Genomic DNA, 27,311 nt, shown 5'->3' with positions numbered 1-27,311 from the left:
TCAAAGTGGACATCAAAGAAATAGTATATCGTTATGATAGACAAAAATACTATTCTACGATAAATCCAATATCAAAGTGATTATTTCACTACTCTGTATTGGTGTAGGCCATAAGTATTTTCCCTATGTTAAAAGGATAGGATTTATATTAATTATATGGTCAAGTATCACTATATAGGCAAGCCTTCCCAAAAATTTCAATATAAGTATCAAATGAGTACTCTTGCTTGATCACACAATTTCCCTACTTTAAAATAATGCTATACAAAAAGGAAAAAAAAATGCCATACAGATATAAACCATATAATCATGTGTCATATCTTAGTTACTCTCTTAATTAATATATTTAATAATATGCTATATCATATCATAATAACTCTTTATGGTATAAATTGAGGGCACACTTGGGGCACATTTCTCACTGTTTTACTTTTAAAATAAATTGTGAAAATCAGATTGCCAAAAGAAGAAGTTCAAGATTCAAGGGTTCATTTGGAGTCAAATCAAATGATATCATAAATATTAAAATTATTTTTATATGATTTAAATAATACTATAATGATAAAATGATCATATTTTTGCTAATTTAATATAAAATATTTCAATTTAGAACATTTTAATCTCAATGTTTTGGGTATGAATTCAAATCAAAATTTTAGAAGATGATATTTCAACTACTTTCTTATTTTTAAAACAAAATTTTTTATTTCTAGTTGTTCGATTAAAATAATAAGTTTAAAAATTATCAATATTAGAATTGATTGGTTCATCAAAATGTTATGCATAGAAGTTGTGTTTGACCGAGATCGAATTAACCGAAGATTTTGTTCACAATTGAATTGGTTATATCGGTTCATTCAGTTCAATTTTTAAAATCATGATTTAAAGTCACAATTTTTTGAGAAAAAAATATGTTTTTTACAATTAGATTTGTTAGTGTGTGGTAGAAAGTCATTGTCCGATTTCTTGAAAGAAAATGTTTAAAATACTTGAATTGTGATAGATTTTTCAAAAAAAAAGGTAGCTCCTCATTCCTCAACAAGCAACGTGAACGTTTCTTTTATTGCAAAATGAAATTTTACACTTTTATTCTTTTAAATAGAAAGTAAAATAGAGATATTTGCATAATTAAATATTCTATGTCATAAATAATCAAATTTAACCATCGAAATTAATAATAAATAAATAATAAAATTTTAACTTCATACTTTTATAGCTATTTCTAACGCCACATGAATGCCATCTTTGAATGTGATTAATTTGAAAAAAATATTACATCAGGACTCCACACGTAGAGTTACGTGCGAAGTCCAATGAAATCAGACCACACACATAAATGTGAGAAAACAAAAATCCGTCCAAAAACGCAGAAGAATATTTCTCCTCTGTAATTCAAGTGTTATTGTGTGTTATTCAATTATTATTAATGTGTTATTATATTATTATAATATCAGAAATATTCTCAGAACATAATAGCACATGAATAACATATAATAACAACTAAATAGTATGGGGGGAATAACTGTATCACCTATGTTATTCGAAATATTCTCCTCTGGTTTTATTTGGACTCTGCTCGTAACTCTGTTAGTGACTCCACATGTAATATTTTTTGGATTAATTGGGAGTATTTCGGGGGTTCTGTTATTCCGGAGTGTGCGCTCCATGAGCGGCATACTGGAGCTCACACATTTACTCGCGAAGATCGCCGGTGAAGTACATCGACCCAATGCCGACTTCGACGACCATGAAAACGCTGGAACATCTATGGTCATCGCCTCCCTCACCAAATCTCTTAACTCAATCGATCACTCCTCTTCTGGGACTAGGGTTTTGGACGCAGCGCTCTCCCTTATGTGCCTGAAAACAACCGAGGCGTCCTTCTTATCTCTCCCACTTTCTATTCTGCTATTTTCCTGTCTATTTTCTGACTCTCACAAGCTTCTTTTTGGAATTCGTAGGTCTGCAGCGCTCGGATCGACCGCCTTATCGAGACCATGGTATCAGTGCTCTGTTCGTTGGTTTCTTGTAAAATCTCGCGTTTAGGGAATGAGGGTCCGGAGCTATTGCAAGTTGGGAGCTCCATCTCATTTGGAGATTGCGGTGAACTTATGAGAGTGAGTGCAGATGTTCTTGAAAGTCTTGAAGCGAACCAATGGTAATGGGTGTGATTGTGTTTGTGTTTTTTTTTTTTTTTGGATTTTTTATTCTTTACGGCTGCTTCACACTGCTGTTTGTGCCTTTGGTATGCACTGAATTGACAAGTTAAATTCCGCTTCTTCAAAACGAGAGATATAATGTGGTGCTGACTTCATAGATAGTGAAAGAAACAGGGAAGAAGCCCATATTTGTTGGGATAATATATAATGAGTTTTAATTGCTTGGCAATGCAATGGTTGAAAACATATGGCGCATGCATCCTGATTCTTGCAGTTAATAACCGTAAATGATGGATTGGATTAAGCTATTGCTTGGCCTATGATCAACAGTAATAAGCTATCGAAGCAGTGATGGCTTGATGATCAATTAGTTAATTTGTCTACAACCAGAAACACCAACATAATTTTCTTGGATTGTTGTGGAGATGATGGACGGTTAATAAAAACCATATAATAAACAGCTGAGCGAGTTAAGTATAAATTAAAAAAAAAAAAGGATTTTAGAACCTTACCTTTCCGTTTTGACCTTTAATTATTCATGAGGTTACCTTTGAGATGTGTATATGGTTTTAAAGGAAGGTGCACCTTTTCAGTGAAGATGTCGACATTAAGAAACTATCATGTCATTGTTATTCCCTGCGCTAGATATCTTCTTTCGAAAGTTACTACAATTTGTGTACCATATGTATTGTGTATTAGAAAATTCTCAACGATAGAAAAATGTATGTCTTAGCTTGGTATTATTTTCAACACACACAAATAGAAATGTAAGAGAGAACTAAATTTTTTATGTAAAAATGTTGTAGAAAGAAATAAAATTACAGGACTAGACTCAGTCAAAATAATCCTAAAGGAAATTGAAAGTACAAATGTTCACTATCCTTGAATTAGAAAGATGAGATTACAAAAATAGACAACCACAATTTTATAATAGTAATTTTGCTATAACCATCATAATTAGTTGCAAAAACTAAAGTTGGTGGCTGGAATAACTATATTTGGCTACAGAAGTTATAGTTGGTGGCTAGCCATAGTTGTGGTCGGCAATGGCTGATGGTCGTTCACATGTACTTCTATTTAATTGTAATGTTTTAGTTGTCAGTTTACTCATTTGTTTTCTTCCTTGTTTAAGTGAAGAATGAGAGTATATTTATAGTTTTTGAGAGGAAAATTTTAATAAATTTAGCGAAAATTTAAAAACACTATATCGGAAGGTCTAAATTGATTCCTGTGATCACATATAAATTTTTCAACATTTATTTGCCTTAACGATCTTGAAATTAGATAACCTCAGACTCATTCGATTCTACTTGTTTAGCTTCTTGATTTGATTATAAGTAGGTTAGATTTAAAAATTATTTAATCTTTCAATTGATGCATCAATGCCTACTTCAAGTGTCTGCTTTGAGTTCATTTGGAATTAGATTATATCATTTTGTTGTCATTAGATTTGTATTTTCTGGATGCTCAGTTTACTATGAATCTATTAAAACAGCGACCCAAATATTTGTTGCTAAAAAAGCATCAAGATTCCCACCCGATAATAAAAAATTATTTATGACACATCAATATCCATTTCTCTTTGTTGCATCCATTTCTCTGAATTTTATCTTTTTACATCTACAGCATTTTGTATATATTAAGTATACAATAATTAAATAAATCAATAAATTTTCTCTATCAACTCTCATATTTGTCATTTCTTAATCAAACACAATGTTAGTTTTACTAGAGATACTCGCTGACCTTTGTGTTCTACCGTAGTGCTTCTTGTAAAATTTTCAATTGTGGCCATCATAACACAACTTGTTAGAATTTTTAATTTGTTGCCACCATATTAACTTTGTTTTGTTGATACAATTTGAATGTAACTACTAAAATCTCTTCTCCAATGGATAATTGGGCCTCAAGGATTTCTCACTGCAGTGTGACATGCTTCTTTGTTAGTGTTGTAATTCAGTGCGGTCTTCATCTTGGATTTGCCACCAAATTGTTTCAAATTTAAAGTTAGTTGTTTTGGTGGCCAACTCTTATATTGGTGTGCATTTCGACTTGTTAACCTTCTTCATTCTATCATCATGGTCCATTGATAAGAGGGAAAACTTATCAAATTGTTTCAATCATATTATGAACTTTTTCATAATGTGATTTAATTTATAATTATTTGATTTTGTTTTGAGCTAATTGTTTGCAATTATTCTTTTTTATTATCAAAATTATCATTTTATGGTCTTGACAATTGTCAGCTCAATGAGCCTTCAAATGGAGTTGGATTTGTGCACAGAGAGGTTCATTTGAAAGATTTCAACGATACAAACGCATTGGCGAAGTCCGTTTTGAAAAATATTGATTGTTAAAAAATATTTATATGAGATTAATTTTCATTCATAAACACCTTAAGTGCAAAATGTTATGTAAAAATGGTTTTCGATGACTATCAAATTGGTTTGCATGCTCATCATATTTGATTATGAAGATTATGCAACTTACAAAATATAATTTCCACCACCAGATTGACCTGTTGGGAAAACAATAATTTTAGGGTTTGAAGAGAACATTATTCATGCATGGAAAATTTGTGCGGAGTTTTATGTAAAAATTTTATCAAACAATCATCGAACTTGTTTGCATGTTTTTTTTTTATAATAATGAAAATTATGCAACTTTCAATATGAAATTTTGAGTCTAATGATCTGGGAAGAGAAAATGATAATTTCAGAGTTTATGTCGATTAGGATTTATTCCAGTAAATTTTACGAATTAGTGCGGGTTATATTTGGATTTGTTTTAATTTGGTTGATTTTAATTTCGTTTAGTTTGATTTTAGTTTTATTAAATTAGGGTTTAACTCAAGATTTAGCTGAAGTGAAATCTAATTAAATACAAACCAGGCGAAAGGGTTGATCGAAAAATGAGGTTAACAATATTTTGGATCTTGATGTGCTAACAGAATAGTGTGTTAGGTTGTGTAGATAGTACTTTTGAGACAAATGTGAAAATTAAATATATGAAATATACTAAAGTTAAAGATTAAATCCTGAAAAATAAACTAAAACTCGATGCATATAAAAATATTTAGATTTCTTCCATGTGCAAATATCATGAATGTATGATTTACGTTAATATATAATTTTTTAGAACATATTAGAAAATACCAACATATATATTGCCTTTTTATCATGGGCTAATGTAGTTTAGAAGTGTAAGTGCTTCATTGAGTTATCTTAGATAACTCATTATATTATTCTAATATTTTTCAGGTTTAAGCTTTTAAATAAAAGGAGAGTTCAGTAATCGAAAAGATAAATTTTTATTTACTAGTTAAATTGCTCTTTTTAATGGGTTTTTTCAATTATTTTTTGTATTATAAACTGTTAGTGATAGAAAATGAATATAAAAACTTTTAAATTTCACTGTTTGATCGTTCATTTCCATCTTAAAGGTTCTATGCTCCAGACATGGCCGTGACGCAAAGCTTTTTTCATCCCTCCTCTTCTTCTTCCCTTCGCACTAGAAGAGATAATGCCTCCCACATGTGAGAAATAAGCAACTTCATTGCAGTAGCAGTGTCATCTTCTGCAAGCGACGTCGACCTTCTTCACTATCTTCACCCGCACGTAACCCTTATTCTTTTTCTTCTTTCTTTTCACTCTCTGTCTCTCCCTTGTTCGCGCCTCGCTATCTCTCGCTCCTTTCTATTCCTTTGTCATTACTTGGTCTGAATGGAGGCTCCTATCTTCTAGTAAAGAACCGTCAAGCGATTATTCAAATCAACCTAATAATAATAATAATAATAATAATAATAATAATAATAATAATAATAATAATAATAATAATAATAATAATAATAATTTTTAGTTATTACAATCAATCTCTTGCAATGGTGCTAACTAAGCAATTTAATTAATAAATAAAAATTTGTCTTTTCAATTACTGAACTTGCCTTTTATTTAAAAGCTTTACTGTTTGATCGTTCATTCCAATCTTGAAGGTTCTAAGCCCCAGACATGGCCGTGATGCAAAGCTTTCTTCATCCCTCTTCTTTTCCTTCCCTTCGCACCAGAAGAGATAAAGCCTCCCACACACGAGAAATAAGCAGCTTCATTGCAGTAGTAGTGTCATCTCTGCAAGCGACGTCGGCCTTCTTCACTATCTTCACCCGCACTTAACCCTTCTTCTTTTTCTTCTTTCTTTTCACTCTCTGTCTCTCCCTTGTTCGCGCCTCGCTATCTCTCGCTCCTTTCTATTCCTTTGTCATTACTTGGTCTGAATGGAGGCTCTTATCTTCTAGTAAAGAACCATCATGCGATTATTCAAATCAACCCGATAATAATAATAATAATAATATGTATTATTATTTTTAGTTATTACAATCTATCTCTTGCAATGGTGCTAACTAAGGCTTGCGGAGCAAGCTATGATGCATAAACACTTCAAAAAGCCTTTCATATTCATGTTGGTCATGTGGCAAACTTGTTATGTCATCGAGAGACCATAACATTATTTGACATGCTATACATCGTATCCAATGCATTTATTTCAATATCGTAATAAAACGAAGCAATGGCATGCCCCAACATGACCAACATGTGTTGAAATAGGTTGGACACACACAATCTTTTTCTAGATCAATAAATTTTTATTTTAGGCGCGCGTGTGTATATATATATATATATGTATGTATATATGTAGGAAAGTGCTAATTTTCTTCTCTCAATTATATATTTTATTAATTATGTTTCCTTTTATTTATATATTCTATTTTTTATCCTTCACTATTTGGAGGGATTCTTATTTTATTTGTTCTCTTTTCTTCTTCTTCTTATTATTAGTATTATTATTATTATATATATGTAGTAAAATATATATCAAGAAGGAGAGCAACAACAACAAGAAGTCTTTATTCCACTAATTGTGGTCGGCTGCATGAATCTTTTTTTATGTTGTCATATTTAGTGTTATATTTTCATTTAGTTCTAATAAATTAAGATCATTTTTTATTCAACATGACCATGTCTTTTTAGGTTTAATTCTACCTTTCTTAACACAAATCAAATCTAAAACATATACTCTTCTAACAAGGTCATCAGATGGTCGACATTTAACGTGGCCAAACCATTTAAGACACTCTCTCCAATCTTATCTGTTACTGGAGTCACTCCAACCATTTCACTAATATATTTGTTTCACATTTTATCTTTAAGTATAAAAGCACTCATCCTCCTGAACATTCTCATCTCAACAACACTCAACTTAATTTTATGCTTCTCTTTAACAGGTCAACATTTTGTTCCATAAAGCGTTGCAGGTCTCACCTTCATCTTATAAAATTTTCCATTTTAGTCCAAGCAACAGTTTTCTATCACACAATATGCTTGATACATTCCTCAACTTCAAACATCCAAGTTGAATTCTACTAATAACATCCCTATTTATATCACCATCGCCCTGACCAATAGACCTCAACTATCTAAAACATTTACTCCATTTAATGACTTGATTATTAATTATTACAAACTCGTCATAAGATCTACTACTACTAAAGTTACATTCCATGTATTCAGTTTTAGATCTATTTAAACGAAAGCCTTTAGATTATAAAATTAACTTCATAAATTAAGTTTTCTTGAATTCTCTCGTCTTCTCCACAAGAAATATATTATTAGTGAAAAACATAGACCAATGTACATCCTTTTGTAATTGTCTATTAATAATATCCATAACTAATGCAAAAAGATACGGGCTTAAAGCCAATCTCTGATGCAATCCAACTAATATAGAAAAATACTTGGTCAATTCCCCTTGTGTTTGAACACAAATTACAACTCTAGCATACCTATTTTTAATTACTTGAATATAAGCAATATCAACACCTTTCATTTCTTTAATTCTCTAAGTTCTTCTTTTGGAATCTTATCCTAACTTTTTCTAAATCATTAAAATCTTATATAGATTCTCTTTTCTCTCTCTACTTTTTGTGAAACCTCTCAATAAATGTCCAACTTTTATTGTAGGCTTGTCCGACATGAATCCAAACTGATTTTGAGATAATTTTGTAGCACGTTATATCCTACATTTAATTATTTTCTCCCATAACTTTAATGTATGACATATTAACTTAGTGTCTCTATAATTTGCATGCTGTTGTGCATCTCTTTTATTCTTAAAAATAGGAACCCGATAGATTATTTTTTCACTCATTTGACATTTTTAGTTTTTAAAATGATATTAAAAAAATTGATAAGCGAAGAAATTTTCAGTTCTGACATTTTCATAATTCTATTGGAATACTATCAGGTTCTACTACTTTTTTACACTTTATATTATTATTATTATTATTTAGCATCAGTTATTACATATGTATGTATGTATGTATTTACATATAGATATAAATTTATGTATGTACAAATAGATATATATGCATGTATGTATTATATATAATTAAATATGTATATATGTATGTACATATACATATGTATACATACATATCTAGATACATATGCATACGTGCATATGTGGACATATGCATACATGCATATGGGTACATATATATACTTATGTATACATACATATATATGGAAACAATTACTGTTGATGTTGAGAGCCCTCAAACCTTGGCGGAGTGCCAAGTTCAAGGTATGCAACAGATAGAGTTTTCTCCCATTGATGATCAACTCAGTGATAAGTAGGGACAACCCTTGGAAGATGATTGACATGTCTATAAATCCAAGAAGAAGAAAAAAAAAAGTAAAGAACTCAGGAATTTACAGGAGGATGCTTTGCTTGTTTTGGGTGGATGCCCGCATCACAGTTTGGTGCCTGATTCCCTCTCTAGATCCGAGAGAGAGGAAAACCCACTCATCATGATTAAGCTCTCGAGAAGCTTGAAGGCCATTTTTATCTTTTTCGGGAAATTGCCTAGTTTTTTTGGGGTATACTGTACTTTTTTATTACCTTTTGAATCTTATATACCTTGTGAGCGGGTTCCTAGCTCCAGCTCACTAAATTCTTTGTATCTTCTTCCCATCAATGAATTTTTTAGTTTGGCGCGCGCGTGTGTGTATATATATATATATATATATATATGTATGTGTGTATATATATATATATGTATGAACACACACACACACACATACATACATATATACAAGATAAAGCTGTCATCACTTGGAACCTGATTCACTGAATTAAGAAGATCAGAAATATATTGCAAAATTTGTGTGCTATATGGAGCTTCATTCCTAGAGTAGGTAACCAACCTTCCAACTGTCGTGCTAAAGAAAGCAGTTCCTCCGTAAAGTGGTCCTAAACTCATCTCCTCCATGTGTGTATTATTATGGATTATGCATAATTGATGAAATATTGAAATGTAATTTAAGTTGAACTAACATTAGTTTTCATTTGTTGATCCTTGAGCTATCTTTACAAATATACATGTATATAGTTATATGTATACATTTTTTCTTCTTATGTCTATGCTGTGCTCATGTTTTGTGTCACTTTCCACACTTCGTGGGGAGCAAGCATTGCATATTTCGCTATATATGAGCAGTGGTCAGTTTTGCCCGGACTCTGAAGTTTCCAACCTGAGCTTCTCATGCTAGTTTCGAGAAAATTAATAGTACGCCTTGGTAATGAAGTTGTTGCCTTAGAAAATTATTTTAGATACCTTGTTAATGAAGTTTTTGCCTTAGAAAACTATTTTATTTGTTTATTACGCTCCATTGAGTTTTAGACTTATATATATATATATATATATAATATATATATCGTTTTTAACTCTTTATCAAGTTGTTGCCTGAAATGTAATTTAAGTTTAAGTAACATTAGTTTTCATTTGTTGGTCCTTGAGCTATTTTTACAAATACTATGCTATACCTCATTGTGTTTTGTTTTTTTTTTTTATGGAAAATATTAAATATTGGGTGCCTTGATAATGCATGTTATATTAATACTTTATAAAGGAAAATATTGTATTCATGGTGTGCGGTTTCCGGCATTTCATTTTATGTTTTCTTCTTATGTCTATGCTGTGCTCATGTTTTGTGTCACTTTCCATGCTTCATGGGAGCAAGCATTGCATATTTGGCTGTATATGAGCAGTGGTCAGTTTTGCCTGGACTTTGAGGTTTTAAACCTGAGCTTATCTTGCTTGTTTCGAGAAAATTAATAGTACACTTTGGTAATGAAGTTGTTGCCTTAGAAAATTATTTTAGATACCTTGTTAATGAAATTTTTGCCTTAGAAAACTATTTTCTTTGTTTATTATGCTCCATCGAGTTCTAGACTAATTTCTCTCTCTCTCTCTCTCTCTCTCTATATATATATATATATATATATATTCGGAAGTCCATAAGCAGTTCCAACATCTTCTTTTTTTCTGTGAATCTTTCATCTCCTGATCCCAATTACAGCTGCACTTCAGAAGCAAGAGTCTCTGTTGAGCAAAGAAGGCGCTAGTGAAGGACGAGGGCAAGTCCCAATTTATGCAGACGCAACTTCGGTTACTTTGGCTCGCAACCGACATCAACTCTTTCGTATAGAAAGCTGAGTGGATCAACCGCTTCTGTATTATTTTCCAGAAGGATAATCTGGATTGATAACATAACAATGGAGATTCTGAAATGGTTTGTGGATTTTGACCCATATGCGGAACCGTCAATCATTCCGGTTTGGATTCGCCTCCCTGGTCTGAAAGAGACATCACTTCACCCGCTTCTGAGGACCCCGCTTATGAGGAAATCTATTTGGGCACACAACACCATGGATATTGACAGAAGGTAGAGATTGAGCCTTTTCCGTCGTATTGTTCGAACTGTCGTATGTTCGGCCACTCCAGTTCTAAATGTCACTATCTACACCCCCACCTCAGACAAAAAAAAAATAAAGAGCTCCTCTAGAGGCTGGGGGTTTTTGACACTATTGATCATCAGAAGGATACCCTGGAAGACGTCAATATCCCCGTAGTCAATATGACAACCATTCAGTCCCCAGTTGTAGCTCCCCAGTCTTTGGAACCTTCTATCGTGGGGGAGAGAGAGATTCTTCAGACTCCGCCTGCCATAGAACCTATCGCCGATAATACAAGTATAAATATTTCTACTGCTTCACCACCGCTTCATCAGGTCCAGAAAGATGTTAATGTTACTCAGGCTCATGGGGATCATGATGTGCAACGACCTACACCTGTCCGACCACCTTTGAAATCTACTGATCAGATGAGTAAATCATCGGATGAGGAATGACAGGTCTATACATCCAGAAAGAAGAAGAAGAATGAGGATCTTCTCTAGCTCAGGAATCTGATAGATAATACTTTGGTTACTACGGGAAGAAGAAGAAGAATGGAGATCTACTCTATTTAGGAATCTGATGGATGATACTTTGGTTACTACGGACAATGATACTCATCTTACAAAATTGTTAACCGGCTCACTTCCGAGATCTCGAGGCAGGAGGACTAAAGTGGAACGTCCCTAGCACTTTTGTGCTCTTTTGTGACTTTTTGGTTTTTTGTCTTTATGTATCTTTGCTTTATTTAGGTTTTGTGTGTGTTGTATTGTATGAGTTGGACTTTCTTTTAGGCCATCTCATTCAACATTTTTGTATCTTTTCCATATCAATATATTTGCCCTTGAGCTTTTTCAAAAAAATAAAAATAAAATTATATATATATATATATATATATATATAGTTTTTTACTCTATATTAAGGGTTTGCCTGAATTGTACTGTTGCTATTTAATATGAGTTCATGGTCTGACTTTGAATTTTCCCTATTGAATTTGTCTTGGTAACCATTGTGCGTTTTTTGCCTATTGCTGCTATGTGCTGAATGACTTCTGTGTGTTGCTTTTCATGAAATTGACAGTGCTTTTCTCTACAGGATTTTTTCATGATCTACTGCATGCAGTTCTCAGAGCAGCAGTCTTATCATCTGTCTGGCCTTCTATAGGTGACCAAGGAATTGATATATATATATGTATGAACACACACACACACACATACATACATATATACAAGATAAAGCTGTCATCACTTGGAACCTGATTCACTGAATTAAGAAGATCAGAAATATATTGCAAAATTTGTGTGCTATATGGAGCTTCATTCCTAGAGTAGGTAACCAACCTTCCAACTGTCGTGCTAAAGAAAGCAGTTCCTCCGTAAAGTGGTCCTAAACTCATCTCCTCCATGTGTGTATTATTATGGATTATGCATAATTGATGAAATATTGAAATGTAATTTAAGTTGAACTAACATTAGTTTTCATTTGTTGATCCTTGAGCTATCTTTACAAATATACATGTATATAGTTATATGTATACATTTTTTCTTCTTATGTCTATGCTGTGCTCATGTTTTGTGTCACTTTCCACACTTCGTGGGGAGCAAGCATTGCATATTTCGCTATATATGAGCAGTGGTCAGTTTTGCCCGGACTCTGAAGTTTCCAACCTGAGCTTCTCATGCTAGTTTCGAGAAAATTAATAGTACGCCTTGGTAATGAAGTTGTTGCCTTAGAAAATTATTTTAGATACCTTGTTAATGAAGTTTTTGCCTTAGAAAACTATTTTATTTGTTTATTACGCTCCATTGAGTTTTAGACTTATATATATATATATATATATATATATATATATATATCGTTTTTAACTCTTTATCAAGTTGTTGCCTGAAATGTAATTTAAGTTTAAGTAACATTAGTTTTCATTTGTTGGTCCTTGAGCTATTTTTACAAATACTATGCTATACCTCATTGTGTTTTGTTTTTTTTTTTTATGGAAAATATTAAATATTGGGTGCCTTGATAATGCATGTTATATTAATACTTTATAAAGGAAAATATTGTATTCATGGTGTGCGGTTTCCGGCATTTCATTTTATGTTTTCTTCTTATGTCTATGCTGTGCTCATGTTTTGTGTCACTTTCCATGCTTCATGGGAGCAAGCATTGCATATTTGGCTGTATATGAGCAGTGGTCAGTTTTGCCTGGACTTTGAGGTTTTAAACCTGAGCTTATCTTGCTTGTTTCGAGAAAATTAATAGTACACTTTGGTAATGAAGTTGTTGCCTTAGAAAATTATTTTAGATACCTTGTTAATGAAATTTTTGCCTTAGAAAACTATTTTCTTTGTTTATTATGCTCCATCGAGTTCTAGACTAATTTCTCTCTCTCTCTCTCTCTCTCTCTCTATATATATATATATATATATATATTCGGAAGTCCATAAGCAGTTCCAACATCTTCTTTTTTTCTGTGAATCTTTCATCTCCTGATCCCAATTACAGCTGCACTTCAGAAGCAAGAGTCTCTGTTGAGCAAAGAAGGCGCTAGTGAAGGACGAGGGCAAGTCCCAATTTATGCAGACGCAACTTCGGTTACTTTGGCTCGCAACCGACATCAACTCTTTCGTATAGAAAGCTGAGTGGATCAACCGCTTCTGTATTATTTTCCAGAAGGATAATCTGGATTGATAACATAACAATGGAGATTCTGAAATGGTTTGTGGATTTTGACCCATATGCGGAACCGTCAATCATTCCGGTTTGGATTCGCCTCCCTGGTCTGAAAGAGACATCACTTCACCCGCTTCTGAGGACATCTGGTTGGGCACACAACACCATAGATATTGACAGAAGGTAGAGATTGAGCCTTTTCCGTCGTATTGTTCGAACTGTCGTATGTTCGGCCACTCCAGTTCTAAATGTCACTATCTACACCCCCACCTCAGACAAAAAAAAAATAAAGTGCTCCTCTAGAGGCTGGGATTCTATCTCATCCCGATCAACACCAAGTTTTTGACACTATTGATCATCAGAAGGATACCCTGGAAGACGTCAATATCCCCGTAGTCAATATGACAACCATTCAGTCCCCAGTTGTAGCTCCCCAGTCTTTGGAACCTTCTATCGTGGGGGAGAGAGAGATTCTTCAGACTCCGCCTGCCATAGAACCTATCGCCGATAATACAAGTATAAATATTTCTACTGCTTCACCACCGCTTCATCAGGTCCAGAAAGATGTTAATGTTACTCAGGCTCATGGGGATCATGATGTGCAACGACCTACACCTGTCCGACCACCTTTGAAATCTACTGATCAGATGAGTAAATCATCGGATGAGGAATGACAGGTCTATACATCCAGAAAGAAGAAGAAGAATGAGGATCTTCTCTAGCTCAGGAATCTGATAGATAATACTTTGGTTACTACGGGAAGAAGAAGAAGAATGGAGATCTACTCTATTTAGGAATCTGATGGATGATACTTTGGTTACTACGGACAATGATACTCATCTTACAAAATTGTTAACCGGCTCACTTCCGAGATCTCGAGGCAGGAGGACTAAAGTGGAACGTCCCTAGCACTTTTGTGCTCTTTTGTGACTTTTTGGTTTTTTGTCTTTATGTATCTTTGCTTTATTTAGGTTTTGTGTGTGTTGTATTGTATGAGTTGGACTTTCTTTTAGGCCATCTCATTCAACATTTTTGTATCTTTTCCATATCAATATATTTGCCCTTGAGCTTTTTCAAAAAAATAAAAATAAAATTATATATATATATATATATATATATATAGTTTTTTACTCTATATTAAGGGTTTGCCTGAATTGTACTGTTGCTATTTAATATGAGTTCATGGTCTGACTTTGAATTTTCCCTATTGAATTTGTCTTGGTAACCATTGTGCGTTTTTTTGCCTATTGCTGCTATGTGCTGAATGACTTCTGTGTGTTGCTTTTCATGAAATTGACAGTGCTTTTCTCTACAGGATTTTTTCATGATCTACTGCATGCAGTTCTCAGAGCAGCAGTCTTATCATCTGTCTGGCCTTCTATAGGTGACCAAGGAATTGAAATAACGGGCATTAGTAGGAGAACCGCAATTTCCAATCTATTGGACATTGTTTCTGATAAAATATATCCTAGAAGCTATGAAAGTCCTCTAAGGTTTGTTTTTCATATTATTCTTTCATTATGATTTTATTTTGCTTGGCTAATGTTTCCATGCTTGTTCAAGGATTTTCTAACTATTGATTCAAGTTCGCTAATGATTCTATGCTTGTTCTTTTTATTATATTCCATAAATTTATGCTATATATACACGCATTTACAGTAAGTGAGTTTCTTTTTCTGTTCTTTTTTTCTTAATTTTATCACCCCTTTTATAGTCGTAAGTTTGTGGTATAATATTTGATGTTTGTTCATTATATATACACGCATGTACAGCAAGCGAGTTTCTTTTTCTGTTCTTTTTCCTTAATTTTATCACCCCTTTTATAGTCTTATGTTTGTGGTATAATATTTGGTGTCTGTTTATTCTATTCATACTAACTGTAAGAGGGGTAGAGCTTTTTTTCCACCAATTTTTTCTGATGAAATCCTCCTATGAAAATTTGACTAAACTTCACATCTGACATGTAACATTTTGATGGCTATGCAAGCTCCAAAGGCAGTTATATGACATTTGAAAAGTCTTTAAGGGATGTGATTTCACGATCACTTAACCCTTTATAGGCTCGTCATTAAGCCACCTAGGCTGTTTGTTGGGTTAAAACATGGGCTCAAGATGAATGAGGTAGAGTTGTGGAAAAATAGACTTATGAGCAGCTATGTTGTGCTCCCATGTGCAGAGGAAGATAGTCAACTAGGTTTGCTTGTGCTGGTCCTATTTCTTTCTTTTTCAGCCTAATTTATGCAGAACCTGGTACTATATTTCATCTGCATACCTACTGGAGGAAGGCAACTTCAACTATCTTGATTTGGGTTTGCTTTTGGGTGAATTGTGATGTGTATCGTTTTAGATGTTTAATTTAGATATTCTAAAGGTTGATATGACAAAAAATAAAAAAAATCAATTGTAAGTTATAATTTTATAAAAATAGTTTGAAGTATATGAAAATAATATCTAATTGCTATTATCTGCTTGGGCGTTCTCTCTTTAGTACAACGGTTAGTGATCGAAATATCACAATTGTTTGTGATGGTAGGAAAATATCTACACTCACGGGTATATTGACATTGTTTGTATGGGCTACCTCCTTCCTCCCTTTTCTTTTGCTCGAAACCTCACAGAGCTCACAAAAGGCTCGATCTTCCCTTGTAACTCATATTAGGCCTCGGTTAGCTCTTCCTTTCCGCATAATAGGCATTCAACTACTCCTTTCTCTTTGAAGCGGTTCGGTTCAACTTTAAATTCACAACAACAGCATCAATCCTCTTTTTCTAGGCACTCGCACTACGTCGAAGCCCAAGGAGTGCTCTGCCTCCTCCTCTTTCATGCGAGACGCTTGACCAGAGCCTCTCTCCTTTCTCTTGCACACGATGGCTTTGTTATTTCTTTTTCTCTTGCACGATTCGCCTACTTTTTCACGCAAAGCCGCGCGATGCTACTCTTGCGCGATCCACTCTATTGCTTCTTCCTGCATGCGAGACTTCTTCTTCTTTCCTTTGGCGCACGCAAAGATCTTTTTTCTCTCTACCTTTACACGGTACATAAGATGCTACTTCTGCGGCTCACCTCCCTTACTCTTCACAGAAGACATTTCCCTCGCTCATGGTGCTGCTCACATAGCAACAAAGCATGCAAAGCTTTCAACTAGGGTTGTGCATGCAATGTATGAAACTCTCTCCTTCCTTCTTCCTCCGCATTCTCTTATACTCTCGCTCTCACTCCTCTTCCTCTCTCGCTCGCTTGTTCTTTATTCTTGCTTAGTTTTTTCTTTTGTTTCGAACAAAAATGAGGGGATAAATTTTTATTCTGGTTTCTAGAGAGCAGTGCGTCTATTTAGAACGATAACTATAATTTATTTATTTATTTATTTTGAGTTGATCAAAATTTAAAATTGGTTATTTCAATCTCGCTTATTACAATTTTGTCCTTGAAATTTATGAACTTCTCATAAAACATTTCAGGTTATGTAATTAAAACATAACTATCCAAATGAACATGAAAGTCTAAATTTTGTTAACTAGCATCAAGAGTAAATATAATAATTCAAACATATAGATTAAATAATCCAATTAACAATCCTCAAATAATTGAAACATGATAAACTAACATTACATCTAAAGTCGTGCAACATAATCACAACAACGTTCAACTTCTAAAATTAGAATATATGAAGATACTCAACATATGATATTTAATATAACACCCATTAGACAAATCATTCGTCAAACTCGATACATCGACATCAGTGGAAACAAATTCTTTAAGTTCCTAATGAGATAAGGGAAATACTCTTGGTCAAATTTTCTGCATTGGCTATCCTTATGAATCGCTATACCTGCTTCTGTCATCCTCTGCTGATAACTTTTAATAATTGATCTCTCTTGAAAATTTTTCTTGGTTGAATCCCTTCCCTAGTTAGCATTTAGTATGAATCTCTGAGCAAAATTTGGGCAGTTTCTCGTTTGATATCCAGATTGTTTGCATAAGTAACATCCCTTAAAACCAAATAGATATTCACCACGATATTGCTTCCCACACTTAACACAATGCTCTATAGTGTTTCTACAAGTTTGGTTAATAACTACATTATCACAAGACTTTATCTTCTTCATGTTAGACTTTCGAGAATGAAATATTGGTGACACTTCTTCCAAGCTCTTCCTTTCCGGCATGTCCTTGCATTTTTGTCTTTGCTAAAAACCACTCACCTTGCCCTCTCCACTAGACTGAATAGTCTTTAATCCTAAATGATACTATTGACTGTTTGATTGAATCCTTCAGTCCAAAAGGAAACTTGTGGCATTTCACCTCTGCATTTGAAATGAGTTGCGGTGTATGTATATCTCCACAACATAGTAAAATCCTCTTTGTATTGCATAATCGATCGATCTCCCTGCAACAATCAAATGAGTTTATCCTGCATCTGTCTTTTGAAAAGAGATGAGCATCTTATTACATGTAAGAGTGGATCTAATAAAATACAAATTGATTATTTTCTTATGAGAAAAATAGATCGTTGAGAATGTAAAAATTGGTAGGTCATTTGTATGTGAAAATTTAAACACTCAATATCGATTTTTAGTTCTAGATTTTTAAATGAAGAATCATAAGATAAAAATTATAATGAAACATTATCATTGAATTCGATGGAGGGACTTACAAGACGAATGAAATTATTTTTGTGAGTAAACTTCAAGATTTCAAGATTGGAGATGTTCACGACGAAGCTAATTCCATGTGGAATAAAGTAACACACTATTAGACAAGTGACAAAAGATGTACTTGGAGAATCAAACTGAGAAATTTTTATAAATAAAAAATAGTTGGTGGTGAAATAATAATGCGCTAACAATGATAAAATATAAGAACTTATGTTATAAAAATTGGTTTAAATGTAAAAGCTTAGAGAACTGAGAAAAATATACGGTGGTCTGTAAGGAGTCTAAGAGAATAATTTGTGACACAAAAGATTATGCTTTTAGTAATCTTTATAATAAATTAAACACTAAAAAGTGAAAATATATATATAAACTAGTCAAACAAAGAGAAAAGAGAAGTAATGATTTAATTTAAATAAATTGTATTAAATATGAAAATAAAAAATTATTTTTCTTAGAGAAAGATATTCAACATAGGTGGGTGAATCATTTTGATAAACTTTTCAATGAAGTTATTGAAGATACTATCTTCCTGAGTGATCTTAATATTGTTAAGAATAATAAAATATTTTATTTTTTATCACTGCATTAGTAAAAAAGGAGTTAAGGAGGCTTTAAAAAAATCGAGGGTGGAAAATAAGTAGGAACTGATGATATCCCAATTTAAGTGTGGAAATTTTTAGGAGATTTGGGAGTTTCTTGGCTTACTAAGCTCTTTAATATTATTTTAAAAACTAAAAATATACCTAAGGATTGAAGGAAATGTATTTTGGTCCCGATTTTTAAGAGAAAAGGAGATGCATCTGAGTGTGTTAATTATAGAGGAATTAAGTTAATGTGTCATGCTTTAAAATTATGGGAGAGGATAATTCAACATAGGTTAAGATGTGATAGAAAGAATTTCAATAATTAGTTTGGATTTATGTCGAGCGAGTCTACTATGGAAGCTATACATTTATTGGGAGGTTTGATGGAAAAGTACAAAGAAAGTAAGGAGGATATATATATGGTTTTTATTGATTTAGAAAAGGCTTACGATATGGTTTAAGAGAAGTCTTTTGGAGAGTTTTAGAGAATAATGATGTTGATATGACTTATATTCAAGTCATTTAAGATATGTATACTATAGTTGTTATTTATGTACGACTAGAAGGAGGATTGACCAAGTACTTTCCTATTTTAGTTGGATTACATTAGGGATCGACTTTAAGCCCATATTTTTTTGCTTTAGTTATGGATCTCTTACTGGTCATTTATAGGAGGATTTACCTTGGTGTATGCTTTTCGCTGATGATATCCTTCTTATGGATAAAACTAAAGAACAAGTTCAAGGAAAAACTGAATTATGGAGGTCTACATTAGAATTTATAGGATCTCGTTTGAATAAATCTAAAACTCAATATATGGAATGTAGTTTTAGTAGTAGTAGCTATAGTGACAGATTTGTAGCTATGTGTGATCAAATCATTAAAATGTGTGATCGTTTTAGATATCTCAAGTCTATTGTTCAAGTGATGGTGATATGGATGTAGATTTTATTAATAGAATTCAAGTTGGTTGGTTGAAGTGGAGGAATTTATCAGGTCTATTGTTTGATAGAAAAGTGATGCTTAGACTTAGAAGGAAAATTTTATAACATGGTGGTGAGATCTGCGATGCTTTATGGTGCAAAATGTTGGCCTTTAAAGAGAAGCATAAAACAAAATCAAGTGTTGCTGAGATGAGAATGCTTAGGTGGATGGGTATTTTGAAACTTAGAGACAAAATGCGAAACTAATCTATCCTTGAAAGGTTTAGTGTAGCTCTAGTGGTAGATAATATTAGAAAAAGCCGTCTTAGATGGTTTGGTTACATTAAATGTCGACCATCTGATGATCCAGTTAGGAGAGTAGATGTTTTATATTCGACTTATGTTAATAAAGGTAGAGTTAGACCTAAAAAGATTTGGGCATATTGTATAAAAAATGATCTTAATCTATTATAATTAAATTAAAATATGGCACTCAATAGGACACAATGGAGACTTAGTGTGATAAAGACTTGTTTGTTGTTGTTGTTTTCTGACCGGCAGCGGTAGGAACTAATCTCTGAAGGTTCTCACGCACTTATTCTACTGTACTAGGGGTTAATTCGATTATCAAAATTTTCCTGTAACTGAACTTGCCACCATCTTTCAGGTTCTTCCTCAAAGGCAAATGTGGCGATGATAACTCTCATTTCTGATGGATATATCATATTATCTATGATTTTTTTCACCCTCGTCAGCCAACTTTCAGCTTTCATTGGCCCTTTTACTTCAGAAAATAAAAGTTTTTTCATATCTTAAAAGAGATGCTACTAGCTTAAGATTGAAAATTCTTACTAAGCTAAGTTACAACATTTATCATATCATAAAATGCATTAGTAATAACTGTGACATTTTGTGGTATATCAAATTCAACATTATCATCCCTGATCTCTTCTTGATCAATCATAATTCTGAAACAACAACAAGATAGTTCAATTAGACTAAGTTAAAATTTAATTTATAGCTTAATTAAAGCATCATAGTTACACTTTCATTAAGATTCATATTTTGTAATCTAAACCCTCTTTTGATAACACTTTTGTCATGACTCGTTCTGAGACTTTGAATAAACCAAATCAGGAACAGATGGTCAAACGAGGGAATTAAATTTTTTATTATTAACAGTTTAATATTCAATTATTCATGAAAAAACCACTAAAGAAAGTAATTTCATTAACAATAAAAAGTTTTACCTTTTTTATTGTTCTCGTCTTATGTATACCTTAGCTCCTCTTAGTATTCATCTTATTTAAAAGCTTAAAGCCTGAAAAAATTTTAAAATAATATAATTAGTTATCTAATGATAATTTAGGAGCAATCATATTTCTAAACTACAATAACTTAAGGGAAAAAAAATACTCTGCATGATGGTCTTTCATATTTCATTATATGAGATATTATAATAATCTAATGTTTATGCCCATGATACTTATTCAATAAAAATAACTTAAACTTCGATATGCATTAATTTAACTGTACTCTTCAAGATTTAATCAACTTTACTTTTACTTCATACTATTAACATTCTCATTTATCTTAGGAGCATCGTTAAAATATAACTTGACACACCCCTACAACAATAATAACAAGCCTTTATCCCACTAAGTGGGGTCGGCTACATGAATCTTTTTTCTCCATAGTGTCATAATTTCATTTAATTCTAATAAATTAAAATCATTTTTTATACAAAATGCTTAAGTTATTTTAGGTCTTACCTTTACATTTCTTAAGATAAGTCGGATCTATAGCATCTACTCTACTAATCAAATCATTAAATTGTCGATATTTAATGTGACCAAACCATTCAAGACAACTTTCTCTAATCATGTCTATCACTGGAGTTGCACCCACCCTTTCACGAATTGATTTGTTTCGCATTTTGTCTCTAAGTGTCAAGCCACCCGTCCGCCTCAACATTCTAATCTCAGCAACACTTGACTTTGTTTTATGCTTCTTATTTAAAGGCCAACAAGCTGTGCCATAAAGCATTGCAGGTCTCACAACCATCTTATAAAATTTTCTTTTAAGTCTAAGCGATGCTTTTCTATCACACAATAGGTTCGGTGCATTTCTCCATATCAAACATCCAACTTGAATTCTAATAATACCATCCCCATCTATTTCACCATCACCTTCAACAATAAATCTGAGAATTCAAACATTCACTCTTTTTATTCATTCGATCACCCATTGTTGCAATTTTGTCACTTAATCTACTACCACTGCTAAACTTACATTCCATATATTCAGCTTTAGATCTACTCAAATGAGGTTTTTAGACTCAAATGTAGATTTCCATAATTCAAATTTTTTCTAAATTTTTTTTCTAGTCACATCTTTAAAAAGGATATCATCAACAAAAAAACATACACCAAAGTACATGCTTCTATGAATGTTCAGTAAGAGAGTCTAAAACTAAAAGGAAATGATATGAGCTTAAAGCCAATCCTTGATATAATCCCACTGAAATAGGAAAATACTTTGTCAATCCTCTTTCATTTTGATCCCAAGTAACGAATCTAGTGTACAAATCTCTAATGACTTGAATATAAGTGATATCAAAACCTTTCTATTCTAGAATTCTCCAAAAAACTTCTTTTGGAACCTTATCGTAAGTTTTTTTCTAAATCAATAAAAATCATATGTAGTTCCTCCTTGCTCTCTTTGTACTTTTCCATCAAACCTCTCAATAAATGTATAGTTTCAATAGTAGACTTGCCTGACATAGATCCAATCTGATTATATGAAATTTTTATATCACATCTTAACTTATGTTAAATTACTCTCTCTCATAATTTTAATGTTTGGCACATTAGCTTAAATTCTCTATAATTTGCACACTATTGTGCATCTTCTTTATTCTTAAAAATGGGAATCATAATACTCTTCCTCCACTCTGCTCTTATGCATCTCCTTAGTCGATATATTCTGTTGGCACAACGCTCCTTGATTTATTTACACGGTTGTTTGATGTGGAAAAATGTCTACTAGCCCTTGATCGATATTCTTCTGTCAGCCCAACGATTAGCGATCTAAACATCACAGTTGTCTAAGGTGGTAGGAAAACATCTACACATGAGGGTACACTGATGTCCGTTGCCTGCATCAAAAAGGGGCGAGCTCCTCTTAGCTTGCACATACATGCATTTATATATACACTATTTTATTCTTTCACATCATGCTTTTTTTTTCTTATGAAAACTTTATTTCTATCTATCAATGAACAAATACGATCTTACTAAAGGTCTGTTTGGGGCAGTTGCCATAGGAAGCTGCTACACAGAGACTGCTGCGGATAAGCTGACTGACTGTTTGTTTTTTTGTAGTTTTAAAATAACTGTGAGGTACCTGCTTCTGGACAAATGATCATTCTGCCCCTGTGTAATGTTATTTTTAATAAAACTGTGATAGCAATATATTTAATACTTGAGAAGTAAAAATTCACTTCAAAACAACACAAAAAATAAGATATATACCTTGTTTAATGATGAGTATCATGATTATTAAGAAAAAATATTAAAATAATATTTAATAATGTTATAATATTATTTTTTAAATATAGACGACGTATGTCACAAACTACGTCGTCCTTTAGGGATTCTATTTATTCTCGATTACTCTCGGCAGTGAAATTTGTCAGACTGTCTGCCCACTAGAAGGAATTTCACTTCTCCGTGATTATCCGCGAAAACTTATAAAACTATTTTCCGTAGCTATGTGGTTGACATGATGCTAGGAGGGAAGTCTGAAGTTCACAATAACACAACAATCCTCGAGAGGTCCCAGAAATTCTAGAATTAACCTTTCTCGAATGTTTTAAAAGACAATTCATTAGTTATAACACAAGTTGAAATCAATGAAAAAAGCAAATAGTTACAGTTTATGCAGCCGTGAGGTCTTAGAGAACATTTCTCACGATACCAACCAACCAACGAATCTGTCACTATAGGAATACAACAGACCTTGTAAAGAAAGGGTTATTGTTTGTCTTTAATCAACGTAATACCAAGCTTGTGTGTGTCATATATGAATATCATAAAAAAAACCATCCAGAAGAAACTCAAGAATCGTATCACCGAAAAAAAGAGAAATTTGGTTGCCTTCAATAGGATTTCATATGTGACACTAAACAATACTGACAAACAGACTGTCCATAAGAACCCTTAAGGTTAAATGTCTTATCATGGACCTTTCAAACTTGGAAGATTGGAAGAAAAAAAATGCAAATGAAAAAATGCAAATGAAAAAAAAAAAAACATGCAAATTGCGTAAAAATACAATCAATCAATATCAAATATACAAAGAACGGAAATAAACAGAAACTTTATAAATAAACTAGTAGATATTGATAAATAAAGTAATTAATTACAGTTTTGTGCAGAAATGAGATTTCAAAAAACTCAGTATAACAACCAACGAATCTGTTACTATAAAAAAATAATAACTTTTGTGAAAAGAAGATTTTTGATTGCTTTTAACACACGTAATACTAAACTCGTGTGTGTCACATATGCATATCACCAAAAAAACTATTTAGAAGAATTTTAAAAACCGCTACACTGAAAAGAAAAGAGGAAATTTGTTGCCTTAATTAGGATTTCAAATGTGACACTAAGCAACTGCATCTAACATACCATTCAGAAGAATTCATAAGGTCAAACGTCTCATTTTGGACTTGTCGAACCCAATAAAAGAAAAACAAATGAAATGCAAATGAAAAAAATACTAACGAATAGCGTAAAAACTCAAACAATCAATATTAAATATACAAGAAATAAAAATAAAGGATTGTATAAAATACAAATACTTAATAAATAATAGTAGAAATAATAAAATAATAAAATAATAAATACTCCAATCACCTGTCTACTATCGCATCCGTAATTTATTCTCATAATTATGTCATCTCACTTGTACTTTTATCGTTTTTAGTGAAGGTGGTGGAAGCATCATTCTTAAGACGTGACAAAAAATGTCCAAGACGGTCGAATGCCTCGCATGTACATGCCCATGATCCTCTTCTGTCATTCAGAAATCGATGTCGTTGCTGGAAGGATGCCGTCGAATGTAATTGTGGAGAGCATCATACTTGAACGCCATGATGACTCCATAATTATATTCGACGATATACTTTTCGTAACGACATCGACTTCCGTAGGGCGGACGAGTATCATGAGCATGTACCTGCCGAGACATTTAAGTACTGCTATGGACATTTTCTGTCACAGCTTGAGAATGATGCTTCCACTCTCTGTACTAAAGACGATGAAGGTGTAAGCGAGATGACAGAGTTGAGTGAATAAATTACAAATGCGATAGTAGGAGAATGATTTAAGTATTTACTATTTTATTATTTGTACTATTATTTTATTTGTTTTGTATTTTATACAGTTCCTGTTTGTTTTCATTTCTTGTATATTTAATATTGATTGTTGGGGCTTTTTGTGTTATGTGTAAGTGTTTTTTTTCATTTGTATTTTATTTGTTTTTCTTTTGGTGGGTTTGAGAGATCCGTGACGAGACTTTTACCTTTATGGTTCTTTTGGATGACTTATTAGCCGCTGTTGGTTGGTGTCACATGTGAAATCCTACTGAAGTCAACCAAGTTCCTCTCTTCTTTTCGGTGCAACGGTTTTTTAGATTTTTCTAGATAGTTTTTTTGGTGATATGAATATGTGACACGCGCTTCATATTGCGTGGGTTAAAGGTAACGAAGAGCATTTTTTTATAAAGTATACTGTCTTCTTGTAGTGACATATTTGTTGGTTGGTATACTGAGTTCTCTGAAACCTCACACCTGCATAAAACTGTAATTAATGATTTCTTTTATCAATTTCCACTTGTTTATTTTTGTTTCTTGTATATCTGATATTTATTGATTGAATTTTTTATGCTATATGTAGGTGTTTTATATTTGTTTTTCTTTTGGTGGGTCTGAGTGATCCATGATGAGACGTTTAACCTTATGAGTTCTTCTGGACTGCCTGATTGTCGGTGTTTGTTGGTGTCACATATGAAATACTATTATAGACAACCAAGTTCCTGTCCTTTTTTCGAGCGATATGGTTTTTGAGATTTTTTTGGATGACCTTTTTTGGTGATATACAATATGTGACACACAAGAGTTTGATATTACGTGGGTTAAAAAAAATCAAGAACTATTTTTAACAAGCTTTGATGCTTTCTTATTGCGACAGATTCGTTAGTTGGTATTGCGAGATATGTTCTACGAGGCCTCATGGATGCACAAAACTGTACTTAATTATTTATTCTATTGATTTCAACTTGTTTTATTACTAATGAATTTTCTTTTAAAACATTTGGGAAAGAGGAACTCTAGGATTTGCAGGACCTCCCGATGATTGCTGTGCCACTGTGAATTTCAGACTTCTTTGCTGACGTCACGTCAACCACATAGCTACGGGAGATAGTTTTATAGGTGCCCGCTGAGAATCATAAAGAAGTGTGACTTCTTTCAATGTGCAGACACTAGAACATATTCCACTACCGAGAGTGATCATGAATGGATTGTATATTTAGAATACGGCATAGCTCATGACACGTCTTCTGCATTTTAAAAAATAATATTATTTTATGATAAACATTATTTTAATAGTTTTTTCTTTATTCTAGTAATCATGTACTCACTGTTAAGTGAGGTATATATCTTATTTTTTGTACTGCTATGAAGTGAATTTTTGTTCCTCAAGTATCAAATATATTGTCATAATAATTCTGTTACAAATAATATTACTACATAAGGGCAAAATGATCATTTATCTAAAAATAGCAGCTGCACAGCTGTTTTCAATATGCAGAAAAACAAACAGTCAACCAGCTTATTGGTGATATAATTGGCGAGCGCATTGTCAGTCAACTTTTCGTTGATTTGAAAATTTGATTATGGAAATAATTTTTGAAATTTAATTTAAATATAAGAGATATATATTTTTGATTTTGAAATTAGTATGTTTTAATTTTTGAAAAGAAATGAGACCAAATGAATCTCATTCGTCTAATAGTTTGCATAATCGTGTCCGATATTGCGAATACTACACTTTTCCTAAAGGTAAATGTAGACCTCGGCGATAGACCCAATCCTGCAAACTAAGAGATTTGGGACATCCGTTTGGTCTGCGAACTTTTTATGTGTGAACGACAAGTTCCCCTATCTAATACAAATATTAAATAGAGTTTATTTTACCTGGGTTCCAAGCTCCATATAGAGACAAACCCCTATAGTTAATTACAACCCAAATGACGGGGGTCACTTGATAAAACTTTCTATAGTAATCAGAGGTACTAATCTTCAAGATTTCAAGGTTTAGGTTTTCACGGAATGACGTAGAAAAACAAATGAGAGTGGCTCAAGTAGGAACAATTATTTTCAGGAGTCAAAGGAAAAAGAAGGTAGGGGATGTCACAGATTCTGAGAAAAATCCTCAGTGACTTCCCAGACTATCATGTTGT

At 32.7% G+C, this 27,311-nt stretch overlaps 1 protein-coding gene across 1 annotated transcript; it reads left to right on the top strand.

Annotated features, from left to right (window-relative positions):
• Positions 1-1,613: 1,613 nt before the first annotated feature.
• LOC110026837 lies at positions 1,614-12,123 on the top strand. The gene is made up of 3 exons (XM_020728004.1): positions 1,614-1,875; positions 1,962-2,158; positions 12,045-12,123. Exons 1-3 carry the CDS (start codon positions 1,666-1,668, stop codon positions 12,055-12,057), a joined length of 420 nt encoding a protein of 139 aa, XP_020583663.1. The 5' UTR covers positions 1,614-1,665; the 3' UTR covers positions 12,058-12,123.
• Positions 12,124-27,311: the final 15,188 nt, after the last annotated feature.

This window comes from Phalaenopsis equestris, unplaced genomic scaffold (genome assembly GCF_001263595.1).
Source record: "Phalaenopsis equestris unplaced genomic scaffold, ASM126359v1 Scaffold000402, whole genome shotgun sequence".
Classification (NCBI taxonomy): domain Eukaryota; kingdom Viridiplantae; phylum Streptophyta; class Magnoliopsida; order Asparagales; family Orchidaceae; genus Phalaenopsis; species Phalaenopsis equestris.
The sequence above is the reverse complement of the archived record's forward strand: the minus strand, read 5'-3'. Positions and strand labels throughout refer to the sequence as shown.

Bases quoted from the DNA above. Each gene is read 5' to 3' on its own strand.
- LOC110026837 (XM_020728004.1), top strand. From the start codon at position 1,666: ATGAGCGGCATACTGGAGCTCACACATTTACTCGCGAAGATCGCCGGT. The intron at 1,876-1,961 runs GCGTCCTTCTTA...TGGAATTCGTAG, and splicing joins TGTGCCTGAAAACAACCGAG to GTCTGCAGCGCTCGGATCGA.